The sequence below is a fragment of the Melanotaenia boesemani genome, chromosome 18 (assembly GCF_017639745.1).
Source record: "Melanotaenia boesemani isolate fMelBoe1 chromosome 18, fMelBoe1.pri, whole genome shotgun sequence".
NCBI classification, from domain to species: domain Eukaryota; kingdom Metazoa; phylum Chordata; class Actinopteri; order Atheriniformes; family Melanotaeniidae; genus Melanotaenia; species Melanotaenia boesemani.
The window spans coordinates 24,339,098-24,355,791 of record NC_055699.1 but is presented as its reverse complement, the minus strand read 5'-3'; the positions used below and the strand labels follow the sequence as shown (position 1 = coordinate 24,355,791).

General features: G+C 40.6%; 1 protein-coding gene across 12 annotated transcripts in view; it reads right to left on the bottom strand.

The window, feature by feature from the left end:
- The window catches only part of LOC121628798 (receptor-type tyrosine-protein phosphatase mu-like), a 165,821-nt gene that overhangs the window by 6,745 nt on the left and 142,382 nt on the right, over positions 1–16,694 (bottom strand). For all 12 annotated transcript variants that reach the window (XM_041968107.1, XM_041968109.1, XM_041968112.1 and 9 more), the window contains 7 exons: positions 10,347–10,383; positions 9,574–9,671; positions 5,163–5,279; positions 2,525–2,679; positions 2,285–2,420; positions 823–972; positions 277–450 (listed from right to left, as the gene is read on the bottom strand). In XM_041968107.1, coding sequence (XP_041824041.1) covers positions 277–450; positions 823–972; positions 2,285–2,420; positions 2,525–2,679; positions 5,163–5,279; positions 9,574–9,671; positions 10,347–10,383 — 867 coding nt within the window. The remainder of the gene's footprint in view (positions 1–276; positions 451–822; positions 973–2,284; positions 2,421–2,524; positions 2,680–5,162; positions 5,280–9,573; positions 9,672–10,346; positions 10,384–16,694) is intronic.

Genomic DNA, 16,694 nt, shown 5'->3' with positions numbered 1-16,694 from the left:
CAAGTGGTAATATTGTCCAATGTGAGGACATTGGACCTGGTCCTCACCTCAGGATAATGTTTGGCGGTTTGAACTTCTTGAATCCTTGGTTCCTTGTAAAAAGAATGTTTAAGTCTGGCTCACCCTTCAGTCTGTCAAACTGCTGTTTTTCTACCCAAAGGCATTATGGGAGCTGTAGTCCTTCCTTTAGTAAGTGTTATTTCTACCAACAATATATTTTTTTTATTTAACTCTGCTCGTGGTTTGTGTGTGCGTTTATGTGTGTGTGAGACATACATCCATGAGCGCGGCGTTGATGTAGTTGGAGCTCTCTCCATCGATGGTGATAAGGAACGGCAGGCAGCGGTCAGGAGGCAGCACATCCATGCAGCGGTTCTTTTCGTGGTTTCTAGGCAACAGAGCGATGCTGCAGTCCTCCACTCGCAGTGTGGGCGTGACCATGTTCAGGGTCTGGGCGAGCACACGCATCAACATCATGTCAGCACTAATTAACACAAACTTTATGTTGATTAAATTCAAACTCAGGATGTTTGACTTCCTGTCACATGACTTTGGTCTATTTATGGCTTCATTATGTTATTAAAGACCATCAGACGTCTTGGTGCTGATACCACATAAACATTATATTTAGTATCTTTATTAACCTATCAAACCTTACTTTTTATTAATCATCTCATATACTTGTGACATGTTATTAATGTCATGTTAATTTGAATAATTCCAGAAATACCAGATATTAACATCATAAAGACTGAAGTAGTTTTTTACTTGTTTAATGTTAAATAATCAGTGTTTTTCAGAGTGAATGGATCAATACTTTACCCTGAACTCCTCTTTGATCTGACAGGAGTTGGTCTGAGGATCCAATCGGTTCATCTCATAGTAAACCGAGCGCAGTTGATTGGCTGGAACTGCTGTGTCACCGCAGAGACACGCCTCCAAGATGGCGTCATGGATGAAGACATATTGCTCCTGTGGACAGAGAGAAAAGGTTTGTGCTCTTCATCACTCCTCCTCCTCCTACAGGGTTGATTGATAGGAGTGTTCCTTAAATGTCACTTCATAAATGATTCATGTTGAAATGCCGCAGGAGGAAGATGAGGAGGAGGAGCGACATTCAAAGTTTGAAGAAGACCATGCCTTTGTCCATCTGTCACTTAGAGCTGGATGACATCACAGCCTCAAACAACAATAACAACACCAACAAGAGCAGCAGCAGAGCGGTGGGATGACGCCACTGCCGTGCTTCATTCTGGTGGTTCTGTGGAAATACGAAGTAGCCCTGCTTTGATATCCCCTTAACAACTCTCCCCTCCATCAAACCAGAGGTCTGTGGATAGTTTCTTCATGGACCTCATTTAGGAGACCAAAATGTTCTCCCAAAGTTGCTGTTTGAAAGTTTGCATTAGTTAGGGAGGCCCAAATATGGCTACATGCATAACTGCAGCCTCAGGAGTTTTCTGCATGGAGAGGTTCACCAGCAGCTTCAGATGCTTGCTGCTGATCATCAGTAGATTTTTATCTGCTCTGAATACGTTGCAATTACCAATATAATCTGCTCTCTGAATCACAGAGAAATCTTTAATGGTGAGATGATCTCAGTGTTCCTGACTAATGTTTACATTCCCTTCTTAAGGCATTGGACTGTTTTACATTTTTCCTTTGTAGAAAGATCCTTAATTTTCCCAAACTGAATGGGAACTGGGACTTGCTTAATAATGTGGAACAACCTCATTCAGTAGTTTTCCTTTAATGAAGCTCACCTAGAAACTAATGATCACACCTGACTGAGACTATTACTGACCCAATCAGACAGAGAAACAGCACAAGATAAATCTAGCACAGAAACTAAACTAAACTAAAATCCAAATGTTTATTAGCTAAAATCTGAAGCACAGTGTACACTGTAAAAAAAAAAAGGTAATATTCTAGCGTAATATCCTATAAATATATATATATATATATATATATATATATATATATATATATACACTACAGAAAAAAAACTTTAATTTACAGATATTTTTGTGCAGGAGTTATTCAACCTCCAGTTGCATTATCTGGGAGTGTTGGTTTAGTTCTGAGAGTTTTAATACAGTCAAATGAAAATGATTAAAAATCCATTTTTTTGCTGGAGCTTAAACACAACAGTTCTTTTAGCATCATGTTACACACAACTCTAGTTTTTAAAGATTTTTTCTCTCTGTGTTGCAGGTGAATTTTTGAGATTGAACACATGTGAACACTGCATGTATGTGTGTGTGTGTGTGTGTGTGTGTGTTACCTCAGTCTGGACCATGTTGACTCTTCGTGCTCTCAGCTCTCGGACACAGTTGTAGATGTCAACCACACCTTCTCTCTCTGCCATGTCCAGCATGATGTCGATCACTATGAAGCAACCTGTACGCCCTGCCCCCGCACTGACACACACAAACACACACACACATCATGTTGTGTATACACAGGTAAAGCTGCAGCAGAGCATCAACTGATCATTAATAAAGCAATCAGAATCTGTGCCCACCTGCAGTGGACCACCGTGGGACCAGCGGTGGGTGGAGTCTTGGTCTTGACTCGGCGGATGAAGCCCAGCAGCCCGGTGGCGTGGAGCGGGACGCCGTGATCGGGCCAACCAGTAAAATGAAACTGACGGATCTCCCTGATCTCGGCCACGCCCCTCTGTGGAGGAGCACAACTAGTGTTAATTTTCACCAAACTCATTTTTTTTTCCAAAAGTACAAGTGGATGCATTTAATTATACATGTTTCTTTAAATATATTTTTTATTATTAACATTAATTTTTTAATGAAAATGCTAAACAACAACTCTTAAAGCAAGGAACACAGTAATTTATAAACCAGTTACTAAGCAGCCTAGCTTTTCCCCGTCCAACCACCACATTTTCATTTGCTTTTTCTTACAGCACACACTGAAGTAAACATGCAGCCATTGGATGTGTGATACATCTTTAAAAGGTGCTATCAGGAAATGTAATGATATGCTTCTTTATTCATGGGAGATCAGACTTTTTTCATTTATTTGGTTCCCAAACTGGTTCTTGTTTAGAATCAGTCTGAGCTTCTGTAACCTGGTTTGTGCACTGAACTGTGTTTTATTCAGTGCTTTTTAAAAAGTTTTATTTTTATCCTTTTCTAAAAAAACATTATCATCATTGTTGGTTTAGTTTGGCATCAAACCTTTAAATGAACAAAAGAACACAGAACCACAACGAACAAATGAATGAAATAAAGGCCAAAATGTGAAGATATTGACACTTTCATGTAAGAACTTCTGCTCTCAGCTTTTCAGTCTAATATAATTAAAATGCAGCGAGATGCTGATTATTTTTCGGTTGTAGATTATTTCTTCACTTCTTCCTGTCCTGCTTCAGTCACGCTGTGAACTAGTCCAAACCACTACACTGTCTTCCGCGTCTGCTTCTTTCTTCTTTTACATAATGGTATAATCCTAGTCTATGATTGGCCAAATAGTGTGCCCATCAATCTAAGGTCCCGCCTACTGCCCGCTGAGCAGCAGTGGCTGAAGCTTCGCCTTTCCTCAAGTGAAGTCGACAGTTCTCGTTCACTTTAAAGGTGTGTCACTAATTTATTACCCAAGAAAGTGGCTGATAAGTTTTTTATTTATACCCGCTAAATTGAATTTTAACCTTTATTTGGCTGGCGGATGTTAATCTGTAGCCCTGGCTGTATGTATAATATTGGTCTAAACTGAGATTACTACAGAGTAAATTTACCTGAAAAACAGTAGAAATGTGAATGGTTATCTCCTCCAAAAAGAAAACCAAATTACTTTCAGTGAAAACCAGAGGATAGCAGCCCAGTTCATCTAAGAATGAGTAAAGTAACATCTGATGAGGAACTGTGCTACAGCAGAAGGTAAAAAGTGAAGCTGAGCAGGTTTCCAGGTGTTTAATAGAGGTGTTATACAGGTAAACATCTCAGGACGCCATCAGCCGATGATGATGGATACTTCCATCAATGGTCAGAGTCAGGAGAATTCAGGGATCGCCCCCACATTCACCTTAGAAAAACCATGAGGATCCAGAAAGAAGTGAAGCCCAACATAGTCAATGGCTGTGTCCGAATGTCCACCCTACTCCCTAACCCCCCCGTTCACTACATAGGGCTGCACTACATAGCGCAATACATAGTGACTCATTCTCTTGGCAATTCGGACACGAAGCTGCCTATTTTTTCGTTGCCACAAACCACGTGACTACCGCCATCACCACGGCAACCACAACCCACGTCAAGATGTCATTTCAAATCCAATCCAAAGTTGTGTGTAAATATTTTTATTTTTATTCCTTATGTTGTATTTTATACTTTGTTTGCTTATAGGTAATTTCGCGCAGCTCAATTTTTTCGCCTCCTTGCGCCATCTGTCTGCAATGCATTGTGGTCTATATTGACCGGTCTAGTGACCATCGATATTCATTACTTTTCAAGATGCATTGTGGGTAATTTTGAGTGCCCTACTTTTTTCTCTCTGGACATTTGGACACTCCGACAAAATGGCGTGACCGCTATATAGGGCACTATGTAGGGAGTAGGGTGCACATTCGGACACAGCCTGTGATAGGAAGAGTGAATCCTTCACTATAAAACCTCCTTCATCTCCATGGAAACCAGCAGGACCTTCATGATTCTTTTCAAACAAAGGCAGATTCAAAGGAGAACACATTAGCAGAGTTTTTAGAGCCGGAATCAAACTTTTCACCACAAAACAGCTAAAGTAAGACATGATTTCTGATTCTGGCTGCTAGCCCCAGAGTTTCTGTCCCACAGTGATGAGAGACGTCTCATCACAGAGTCTCGGCTTTCATGTGACTCCTTGTTTGTGTGGAGAAATTAGCAGAAGCTCTAAAGTGGACAGAGCTGTTCTCATGTTTTTCTTACATTCACATATAATTGCTTGGGGTTTGAACTGTGTTTGGTTTGGATGTCCATGTTTGGTAGAGTCTTTAATCTGAGTTTCTCCCCATCATGTTGCTATGCTACATGTTAGCATTACTGCTACAAAGCATGTGCAACATCTTCTGTACTAAACATGTTGCTCCGTGTACTGGGGGCTGTCTTGAAGAGTAGAATTAAACTGTTCAGGTTTCTCTGTTAGGCAGGATTCTTCTTCAGGTGTTTTACCTTCTCCACAGCGAAGGTCCGGATCACATACTCTGACAGCAGCTGCGTCTCGATCAGCGTCACCTTCATGTCACCATAGATCTCTGTGTCATCCGGCCAGTACTTACAGCACTTCACCTGCGCACACACACACACACATACACAAACACACATAGATAGTCAGATTTACAACAACCACGTGCTGAAGATTCAAATCTGAACCTCAGTGTGATGATGTGTTCTCAGAAAGATGCTCAACACACTGGTATTATTATATATACCACTAAATATCATAATTTAAATTATTAAATATTTGTAATTATAATTATATATTTCTAAATTTCAGTTTGAGATTATCAAAGTTTGGGTTTAACAGACACACGCTCACACACACACACACACACACACACACACACACACACACACACACACACACACACACACTGGCTCTTGTTTATTCACTCATGTTAAATATGTGCAGAAATAAATGGACTTGTTAATTAAAGTCAAACAGAACAAAAACAGATGATATTAAAATCTCATTAGAAGCTCCGCCCCCTCCCTTCTCATTAACAGCTAATTACAGCTGAGCTAATCACACTGTCACCACGACAACCAACGATGTGAGCAGAGGGAGGCCTGACAGGAAAAATCAGGCTAAAACGTGTGTGTGTGCGTGTGAGTGTGTGTGCGTGTGTGTGTGTAACAGGGAAAGACAGAGGCAGATAATCAGCTGGATCTATCCCAGAATCCCCCTCTGTGGCTCTGGGAGTCCCTGGTGCCTTGTAGGTAATGAGAGCTGGGACGGTGAGCCCGCCTGCAGGTGTGTGTGTTTGATCTCAGGTTAAATCCACCAATTTCAGGAGGAATCGGTGTCGTGTTTTATCCCACGACTGAGTGCTGGGGCTCAGCTCGTCTTCAGATTTAACCTGAGCCACATTAATGCGTTCAAACGTGATCACGGCTGCGCCGTTCAATAACGTGACTCTTAAAGACAAACCAGAACACACACACAGTATCTGCAGGGTTCATCTGCTCCCACAAGATCAAAATGAAAAGTTTTGACAGGCTGTTCTTGAACAGCAGTAAAAATAAAACTATTGGAGTTTTATAATTGATTCAGTTTAATAATTGGAGCAAAAATCGGGGTCAGATTTAGCAGGAATCAGATTTCACCAGCTTCCTACTTTGCAGATCTTTCCTTCAGCACAAGGAGATCATCAGGACTCGTGATCGGGACCAGGTTTGGTTGTGTTGTTTATCTCATTCCTCTGCAGCAAGATTCCGTTTTTCTCTCTGTTCTTTGTCTCCCTGTCTTACCTGATTTATTCAACAACTTTATAGCAAAACAAAACAAAAGATAACATAGTAACCATGGTAACGAGTGCATGATAGCATACCTTAAGAGACATGTCATTTGTTCCCTTCTATGTTTGAGATGTAGTCTGAACCCTCCTACAAAAGCTTTCTGGAATTATTATGGGATGCAAAACTGATGAAGAGGTACCAAAGATTGAGAATTAAATGGCTGCCTGGAAAAAAAATGTGAAGAAATGTGTACTGAATCAACACTTTTGCACAAAAGTCTTTTCTTCATAACATCATGGCTGTATCCCAATTCAGGGTCTGCACACCTCTGAGTGTGCAGACTACGTAGGCTACGAAGTGTCCTACATAGTCTGCACACTTTGAAGTCCGCTTAACGTTTTTGAGCGCCTACCTAGCCAACAAGCATTTCCCATAGCAACAACATAGGATGTTGAATCACTTAAACCTCTGAAATTACTGTTTGCAAATCATAGGACACTTCAGCGAACGTTAACACCGACCGGGTAATAATGTAAAAATAAAATCGTCTCAGGCTCTGTTGTTTTCCAGCTGGTACACACTTCATTAACCCCTTAAAAATCCACCAATTTTAATGTCACCATTTAACAAATGTGTTTTTAATATACCTGGTTTTGTAACATTTCTAGTAAAGTGTAGTTTAAAGAAATATATATACTTTTTTTTAAGCAAAACTTTACTGAAACCTAAAACATACTCTTCTGAGTTTGGTTGCTCATTTGCCGCTGTCTTGTGTGCAATGAATTCCATGAAGGATGCATCACCAGCAGACCAAACGAAATGTGGATTTGGAGGCTCCTTTGAATTTCCATATTGGAACAGTGCTTGATCCACCACAATGTCGTATCTAGCTAACGAATCTACATTTCGAACTGTGCAGACCCTGAATTGGGACACACCTCATATGTTCATTATTAATTTCAGCAATAAGAGGTTAATTTTATACCTTGTGATTTGCCCTTTAAAACTCAATTATTTTGGTTCCTGAAAACAGCTTATGATGCAGACTGGATGGTAGTTTAATGACATGTTCTGCTTTCTAAGCTAAAATCTTTTCTTCTATCAACAACAAAGCTCCTCCATCCAACACAAATGAAGCTACAGTGGTGAGCTAGTTCAGGCTGGCTGTTTCCATATCATCTGCCTCATATCCTACATCAGGGGTGGCCAACGTCAGTCCTTGAGAGCCACAATCCTGCAGGTTTCCCTGCTCCAGCACACCTGACTCAAATTAAATGGATCCAACAGCCTATAAGGATCTGCACAATGACTCATCAGTTTAAGTCAGGTGTGTTAGAACACCCTACATGTTACATATCAACTATAACCATCCAGTCTGGGCTGTCTATGATGCTGCTGCACCACAGCAGCAGCCATTTGTAGACCAACTGTCACGATTATGGGATATATGTGGGTCTTGACGTGATCATGGGTCTTATGTTTAAATTAGTTAAAACCTTGTTTTGGGATCGTGGGGTGTATTGGGTTTTTGTTTATATTATGGCTTTAGGGTTCTTGGTTTATAATGGCATGTTGGGGTTCTTGTGTTATAGTCAAGTTTTGTTATGTTATTGTTAGGATTGTTGGTTTCACCGCATTTCCCCGTCACGGTTTGTCTGAGTTTTTCATGTTTATTTTTAGTCTTAGTTTGAACTTTTATTATGTTAAGTCTTGTTGTTTTGGGCTGGAATAAAATCACTCATCATCTGCACAATTTTGCCTCCTGTCCTCAACTGCCTGCGAGTGGGTCCACACTCATCCTTCTCCCAGAAATCATTACATATGGATCCAGCAGACGGTATGATGACTTTGTTCAAATACTTCAGTCATGAGGCTGCTAAATGCCTCCCGACTGCAGAGGATCTAGACCTGAAGTTCCCTGAGCCTCCTCCCACAAGATCCAGATGGAGGAGGCGGCTGCCCCCCTTGAGCATCACTTCGAGTGAACTGGTGGGAAGGCTCCTTGGACTGGACACTGAGCGAGAGCCGCTGGAGTATCCAGAGTGGTTGCCTTTCTGGGGTTCCAGACTGGTGATTAGCCCAAAACCGCTTGGGTGGGCCGTTAATCGGATGTCACCACCAGCTCCAAGATCCACGTTCCCAGTGTCACCACCGGCTCCATGGTCAAAGTCTCTGGTGTCGCCACCAGCTCCACATCATGGGTGTCGAGCAGTGTAGCGTACATGTGAAAGGAGCAAAGAAGCCATGACGTATTTAACTGCCGCTTTTATGTCTCTGAGCTCGGTAGCTCATTTGCCGCTGTCTTGTGCACAATGAGTTAACGGATCAGTAGCCAAACTGGGCAAACAGAGCAGAAAATGTGCATCATCACAATCTCCTCTACTGTCGCCATGTTTGCTATTTAAACTGATGTCAGAACTCAGAAGTGAACTCTAAATCTGACCTCTGGTGGATGTATTGCATAACGACCATGCCAACATAACGCGTGAATGCTTGTACTTATCGGATTATGTAAAAGGAGCATGAACGAACCCTGAGACAGATCGATATCTGCCGTGAAACTTTGATTAAACATCAAATGATCAGTAACGTTATGTTCACTGCTCACGTTCTCAGACATATTGACACAGACAAATGAGTTTTTAAATTATAATTCCTTCATAAACCAAAATAATGATCTTTAATTCCTTAATAGTCATGAACTCAGTAAACTAGAACGTTATGTGGAGTTCTTCCGGGTTCTATCATCGGTCTTCTCCTGATCACACTAATGCAGATCACCTATAACTACACATACTGCTGGTTAAAACTGCAGGGTGGTGTCACTGGATGTTTGATGCTGTGACACAGACTGTGTGCAGTTTAAGGCCAGCAGTGACTACACTCTGGATGTAGCTTGAATGTTAAATGTGTGTGTCATATAGCAGGTTGTTCTTCACGTTATTGATCGGATGTTGCTGTGAGTCAGAAATTTAAACAGCAAAGTCTTCAACAACAACAGAGTGATTAGAGACGTGACAAAAGCACTCTGGGAAATGAAGTCCCAAACTTCATCAGGCAGGAGAAACAACCAGATGGTCACAACAATCACCGAGTCAGTGTGTGTTTGTGTGTTTAGACTCACCCTGCCCACCTCCACCAGGTTGGTTACCATGACAATGGCAGCAGTGTTCTCCTGCCAAATCATCTTCCAGAAGTCGTATACCGTCTCCTGCATGGGACCTGACACACATACACATGCAGTGTAAACGATATCAGGCAGCAGGGCTGAACATGAATCTTAATGACTGTTAATTAATTCAGATGAGGCACGCATACGGAGACACAAACACACACAGAAATGTTTTTAATCACTGTTGACAGTCTGTGTTTTGACGAGCTAATTAGTTCATGCTAATACATCCCTGTCCTCAATTGTTTTACATCACACACACACAAAAACCCATACAGAAACCCAGGCTCAGTATTCATGCTCACACACTATGTTGGCAGAAAAACTGTATTTGTTCAAGTTGATGGATTTCAACCTGGTGAGCTGTGTGTGTGTGTTTAGGGGGTCAGTTCTGGCTAATGTGGTGACCCTTGTGGTCAAAAAAGATAACTGCAGGCTGATGGAGCTCTTCTCTTTTTTATTAGCTTTTATCATTTACGTCCAGGAAACTAAAACTCTTGTGCCAGGCCACATAATTTACAACACTACAATCGTAGGTGCACAATAATGTGGTTCTGTGTTCCTGAAGACATGTATGTAAAGACTTAACACTCATCTTGTCTGAGGAATATGTTAATAATGGATCTTTTTCATAATATGGCACAAATGTGAAATTTGAGCCAAGAAAAACTGAATGTATTCATCATACAGTGACCTGAAATATGAGGCATGAAGGAGTTCCTCACCTTGAGTTGCAATGTAGTGGTTGGGTCTGTGGTAGCCCTGAGAGGAAGAGGAGACAAAGATAAAAACTCTGAACACTGCAACATAATGATCATACTCATTTAAGATTGGACACGTTTCTGCTAATTAAGTTATATTTGAATATAAAATCATAAATGGAAATAGAAAGAAATAATTTTAAGCTTATTTTTGCATAAATTTTTGTGAAAACTTACTGCTTCCAAATGAATGAAGAGGATGAGTAGCAGCCAAGTGCTGCTAATCAATGCTGATCGATTTCATTTCATCATTAGAAGTTTAGTGAGTTTGCTGTTTCATAGCATTTGGGTGTTTTTACAATGCCACGTAGGAAAGACATCAGCAATGATCTTAGGCTGAAAACTTTAACCTTGGGTTTCCATATGCACTCGGCTCCATCATGAGCGTAAATGTTTGCATACTTGCTTGTTTGTTGGGTGTAAAGACGACTATAAACCTGGTGACAACAGAGTAGGTTAGAGTTTGGTAATTTTGAGATCATGGCAGAAAAAAAAATTATTTTATTGTAGATAGTATAGGCGTGCCATGTCTTGTCCTATCCTAATCCTATATACCCTGAGAAATAGTAGAGCACTGTCCTCATTCCTATATTGATCAAACAGCATTTCTTTATACTTTAATTTAAACTCTTTTTATATTTCTACACTGCTTCAGCTCCTCACTTAAATTCCCCAGCCAAACACCACATATGGACACACAAAAGGTTCCCTTTGTTGTATGTGCAATCAATGTTTTTAAGTTTCCATTACCTCTTAAATTATAACCTCTCTCTCTATCTTTAAACTTTTTCTGAATAATGCCTGGGGATGTGTTATTTCTTGCTTTAAACATTATTTGCACTGTGTGAAATTTAACCAGTTCTGTGAGTTTAGGTAACCTCGTTGCTGATATTCAACCTTATGTATAATGAGCATTGATCTCATTTGTTGTGTGATTATTGGATGCAGTGATGTTATGTATGTGCTGGCCCAAACCTCTGAACTTAAATATGGTAAAATTAATGTGCAGTACAGAATGTGGAGTGATGTCTGATCCAGAAAATGTTTTGCTTTGTTGAGGATTGAAATGCTTGAAAGTTTTGATTGCAAATGCTTAATGTGATTTCCAGTTTAATTTAGTCAATTTTGTCACCCTGAAAATGTTAATTAACTTAGTTAACTTTTTCAATTGTAAAACCATCAGTTTGAATCTTTACATTAATGTTTATGTTATAATTACCAAATAGCATGAATTTTGTTTTGCTTAAGTCTAAAAATAGTTTATTTATGTCAAACCAAACTTTTATCTTTACAAGCTCAGAGGTGACATGATCCAAAAGTTTCTGTAGAATGGCCCTAGTTCAAAGCCTGTTTGTATCATCAGCAAAAAGAATCATTTTAATATACTTGATACCTTACAGATATCGCTAATGTACAAAATGGTAAATGGTCCGTATTTATATAGCGCTTTTCTGTACCAGGATACCCAAAGCGCTTTACAGTATACAGCACATTCACCCATTCACACACACATTCACACACCGATGGCGGAAGCTGCCATGCAAGGCGCTCGACCACGACCCATCAGGAGCAACTAGGGGTTCGGTGTCTTGCCCAAGGACACCTCGACATGAACACGACTTGGCCGAGGATCGAACCGGCAACCCTCGGGTTACAAGACGACCGCTCTACCTTGTTGAGCCACGCCGCCCCTAAAAATAAATATTTTGGGTCCTAACACTGACCCCTGTGGGACACCACAGGTTTTATCCAAACACACAACACTAGTCACCCAGTTTCACAAACTGCTGTCTGTTATTCAGGTAACTTTTTACCCATTCCAGCTCGGCCCCCCCCACACCATAACACTCCAGTTTTTCTAGTAATTTAATGTGATCGATTGTGTCAAATCATTTTTTCAAATCTATAAATACCCAAGCAGTGAGCTTTTTCTGATCTATTGAATTTGTGATTTCCTCTGTTGATTCCAGAAATGCAAGTGATGTTGATGTATTTATCCTAAAACCAGATTGGTTGTTAGAAAGTAGTTTGTTTTTATCAATGAATTTATCCAGTCTATTGATGAAGAGTTTTTCTAATATTCTGAAGAACTGAGGCAGCAGAGAGACCGGCCTTTACAGGGTGTGCAGAATTATTAGGCAAGTTGTATTTTTGAGAATTAATTTTATTATAGAACAACAACTATGTTCGCAATGAACACAAAAGACTCATAGATTAGATTAGATTAGATTAGATTCAACTTTATTGTCATTACACATGTACAAGTACAATGCAACGAAACACAGTTTGGCATCTAACCAGAAGTGCAATAAGCAACAAGTGCAAGATATATGTTATATACAGTATGTGCAAATGACTGTACAGTATGTACAAATGTGCAATGTACAAAAGCAAAAAAAGTGATCATCACAGTATGATGATTTAAGTACTATGAGCATAATATACAGATGGGTATGTGCATTAATGTACATCAGTGTCGAGCAGAATCTGTGAACATAGTTTACAGATGATATTTACAAGTCTTTATGTACTTAGTCACTAGTGCAGTGGACATTGAAATAGTGCAAAGTAATGAGCAGGAGTCTAACTAAATAAACAGTGAAGTGGAAAGGCTAGTGGAATGTTCAGTACATAGTACTCGGTCAGGTCGGGGGGTGTGTGATGGGATGTAGTGTGGTATGGGGTGAGTCAGTGGGGGGCAGAGTTCAGCAGCGAGACAGCTCTGGGGAAGAAGCTGTTCCTCAGCCTGCTGGTCTTTGTCCTGAGGCTTCTGAAGCGCCTGCCAGACGGCAGGAGTGCAAACAGTCCATGTGCAGGGTGGGATGAGTCTTTGAGGATGCTGCGAGCTTGACGCAGACAGCGTTTCCTCTGGACTTCCTCGAGGGCTGGAAGTGGAGTCCCTGTGATGCGTTGGGCAGTTTTCACCACCCGCTGCAGCGCCTTGCGATCTGCGACAGAGCAGTTCCCATACCAGACCGTGACACAGCTGGTCAGGATGCTCTCAATCGCACAGCGGTAAAAGTTCACCAGGATGGCTGAAGACAGGTGGTGTTTCTTCAGCGTCCTCAGGAAGAAGATGCGCTGGTGAGCCTTCTTCACAAGGCTGGAGGTGTTGGTGGTCCAATTCAGGTTCTCCGAGATGTGGATCCCCAGGAACTTGAAGCTGGAGACACGTTCAACTGCCATCCCGTCGATGTGGATGGGGTCATGTGTGCCTCCTCTCTCCCTCCTGAATGTCAAAGCTGAATATTTTTGGAAGTTGGAGTGGGGCTTTTTTAGTTTTAGTATCTTGGGAGGATATCTGTGTGTGCAGGTGACTATTACTGTGCATAATTATTAGGCAACTTAACAAAAACCAAATAAATACCCATTTCATTTATTTATTTTCACCAGGGAAACCAATATAACAACTCAAAATTTACAAATATACATTTCTGGCATTCAAAAACAAAACAAAAACAAATCAGTGACCAATATAACCACCTTTCTTTGCGAGGACACTCAAAAGCCTGACATCCATAGATTCTGTCAGTGTCTTGATCTGTTCACGATCAACATTGCGTGCAGCAGCAACCACAGCCTCCCAGACACTGTTCAGAGAGGTGTACTGTTTTCCCTCCCTGTAGATCTCACATTTGATGAGGGACCACAGATCAGGTGAACAAGGAGGCCATGTCATTATTTTTTCTTCTTTTAGACCTTTTCTGGCCAGCCACGCAGTGGAGTACTTGGATGCGTGTGATGGAGCATCGTCCTGCATGAAAATCATGTTTTTCTTGAACGATGCTGACTTCTTCCTGTACCACTGCTTGAAGAAGGTGTCTTCCAGAAACTGGCAGTAGGACTGGGAGTTGAGCTTGACTCCATCCTCAAGCTGAAAAGGTCCCACATGCTCATTTTTGATGATACCAGCCCATACCAGTATCCCACCTCCACCTTGCTGGCGCCTGAGTCGGAGTGGAGCTCTCTGCCCTGTACTGATCCAGCCACGGGCCCATCCATCTGGCCCATCAAGACTCACTCTCATTTCATCAGTCCATAAAACCTTAGAAAAATCAGTCTTATGATCTTTCTTGGCTCAGTCTTGACGTTTTATCTTGTGTGTCTTGTTCAGTGGTGGTCGTTTTTCAGCCTTCCTTACCTTGGCCATGTCCCTGAGTATTGCACACCTTGTGCTTCTTGGCATTCCAGTGATGTTGCAGCTCTGAAATATGGCAAACTAGTGGCCAATGGCATCTTGGCAACTTCACGCTTGATTTTCCTCAGTTCATGGGCAGTTATTTTGCGCCTTGTTTTTCAACACGCTTCTTGCGACCCTGTTGACTATTTTGAATGAAACGCTTGATTGTTCGATGATCATGCCTCAAAAGCTTGGCAATTTTAACAGTGCTGCATCCCTCTGCAAGACATCTCACTATTTTTGACTTTTCAGAGTCCATCAAATCTCTCTTCTGACCCATTTTGCCAAAGGAATGGAAGTTGCCTAATAATTATGCACACCTGATATAGGGTGTTGATGTCATTAGACCACACCCCTTCTCATTACGGAGATGCACATCACCTGATATGCTTAATTGGTAGTAGGCTTTCAAGCCTGTACCGGTTGGAGTAGAACAACATGCAAAAAGAGGATGATGTGATCAAAATACTCATTTGCCTAATAATTCTGCACACATTGTAATTAGTGAAATGGTGTTTGCTCCTAGCTTTGTATAATGATATTATTTTTGCCATTTTCCTTTTTGTGAAAATATACCAGTTTGAAGTGAATCGTTTGCAGATTCCTTCAATAACTATATTAACACCTTTCATAACAGTCAGTTTATGTTTTATTCTTGATCACTGATCATCACCTATTACCAGTCAGCCTATTGTACTGTTATCAATGTCAATAGTGAATATATTGCCAATGAGAGTGGACCAGTGGGATGTATTTCTGGTAGGTCTGGTGATTTCTGGATAAAGGCTGATACCATACATTGTATTAATGAAATCATCTGTTAGTTTGTGTTTGTTTGGGTTCAGCAGATCAATGTTGAAATCCCCACACATGATATAATTTTTTTATTCTGTTTTCCAACCCATCATTACTTTGCTCAGTGTTGGAGCCTGGTGCTCCATATACGCAGCTAACAACAATGTTTTTGCTCTTTTCTTGATGAATTTCTATTGTTAAGCATTCATAGTGATTCTTCACTTTGCATCTGAAATCTTTCTTCACATACATAGCAACCCTTTCTCCACTTTTATTTAACCTATTGATGTATTTAAATTCATACCTCTTCAGTTCAAAGTCCACCCATTTTTCAGCAGTGACCCAGGTTTATTATGTGGCAATTACACTGAATGGCTGTTAAAACTGATGTAAATAGTCTCTGATATTACTAAAACTGTATATAGAGTTCTGCTATTGAAGTGGATTACTGATAACTTTCCTGTGGAATTACTGTTCTTATTATACTGTCCACTTGTGTAGTAGCAGCAGTCCTTGTTGAGAGTAGAAAAAAAGTATCATCCAGATCTAAATTATTTCCCAAGTCCTGTAGACGATGATATGTGTATAAAAATGTTTCCAGCTCTGGCAGATCATGTTCATTTATCCTCCGCGTTAAGTAGTGATCGTTATCACTTGTAGTAGATTGTTTACTTTTATAGTATAGTTGTGTGTAGTTGTTCGTTACCTTACAATCCAAATCAAGACAAACATCTGTGCTTCTCCAGCTCTTCCATGTTTCCAGTGAATATTACCATTGCTCCTTCGGGTGTTCTATTCAGTTTTATGTATACTTTACAGTTTGTAGTTCAAGGGTTTAGTATTTTCATCTCCTTTTTTAAAAAGTGTGCTTCTCAGACAATATCCGTGTTTTATTTGGTCAGATGCTCATTAGTTAGTTAGTTAGTTATTTATTTATTTCTCACATGGCTATGCACAAGCAACACAGAATTTTACGAAAACAAATCAAAAACACATCTTACATGAATATGTTGGATCCTTTTAGTTTTCTTCCTTGCTATGATAGTGCTGTCTTGTATTTTCTGTTGAAAAAACCTCATAACAACTGCTGGTTTGCCTGTGGCCTTCCTTCTTGGCAGTGCATAGCATGCCTCAATATTTCCACTGTCCAGCTTGATCTCTTTGGCCTGTATAAAGGTAGCCACCTTTATGAACAACCTTTAGGATTCAGGAGTGAAGCAGCTGCCTGATGATAATCGTTATGGAAATGACTGTTATGGAGTTAGCCAGGATGTTTCAGGTCAACCTTTTAAGGTGAGTAAGGTGAATAAAAGTTGTGTGTGTGTGTGTGCGTGTTA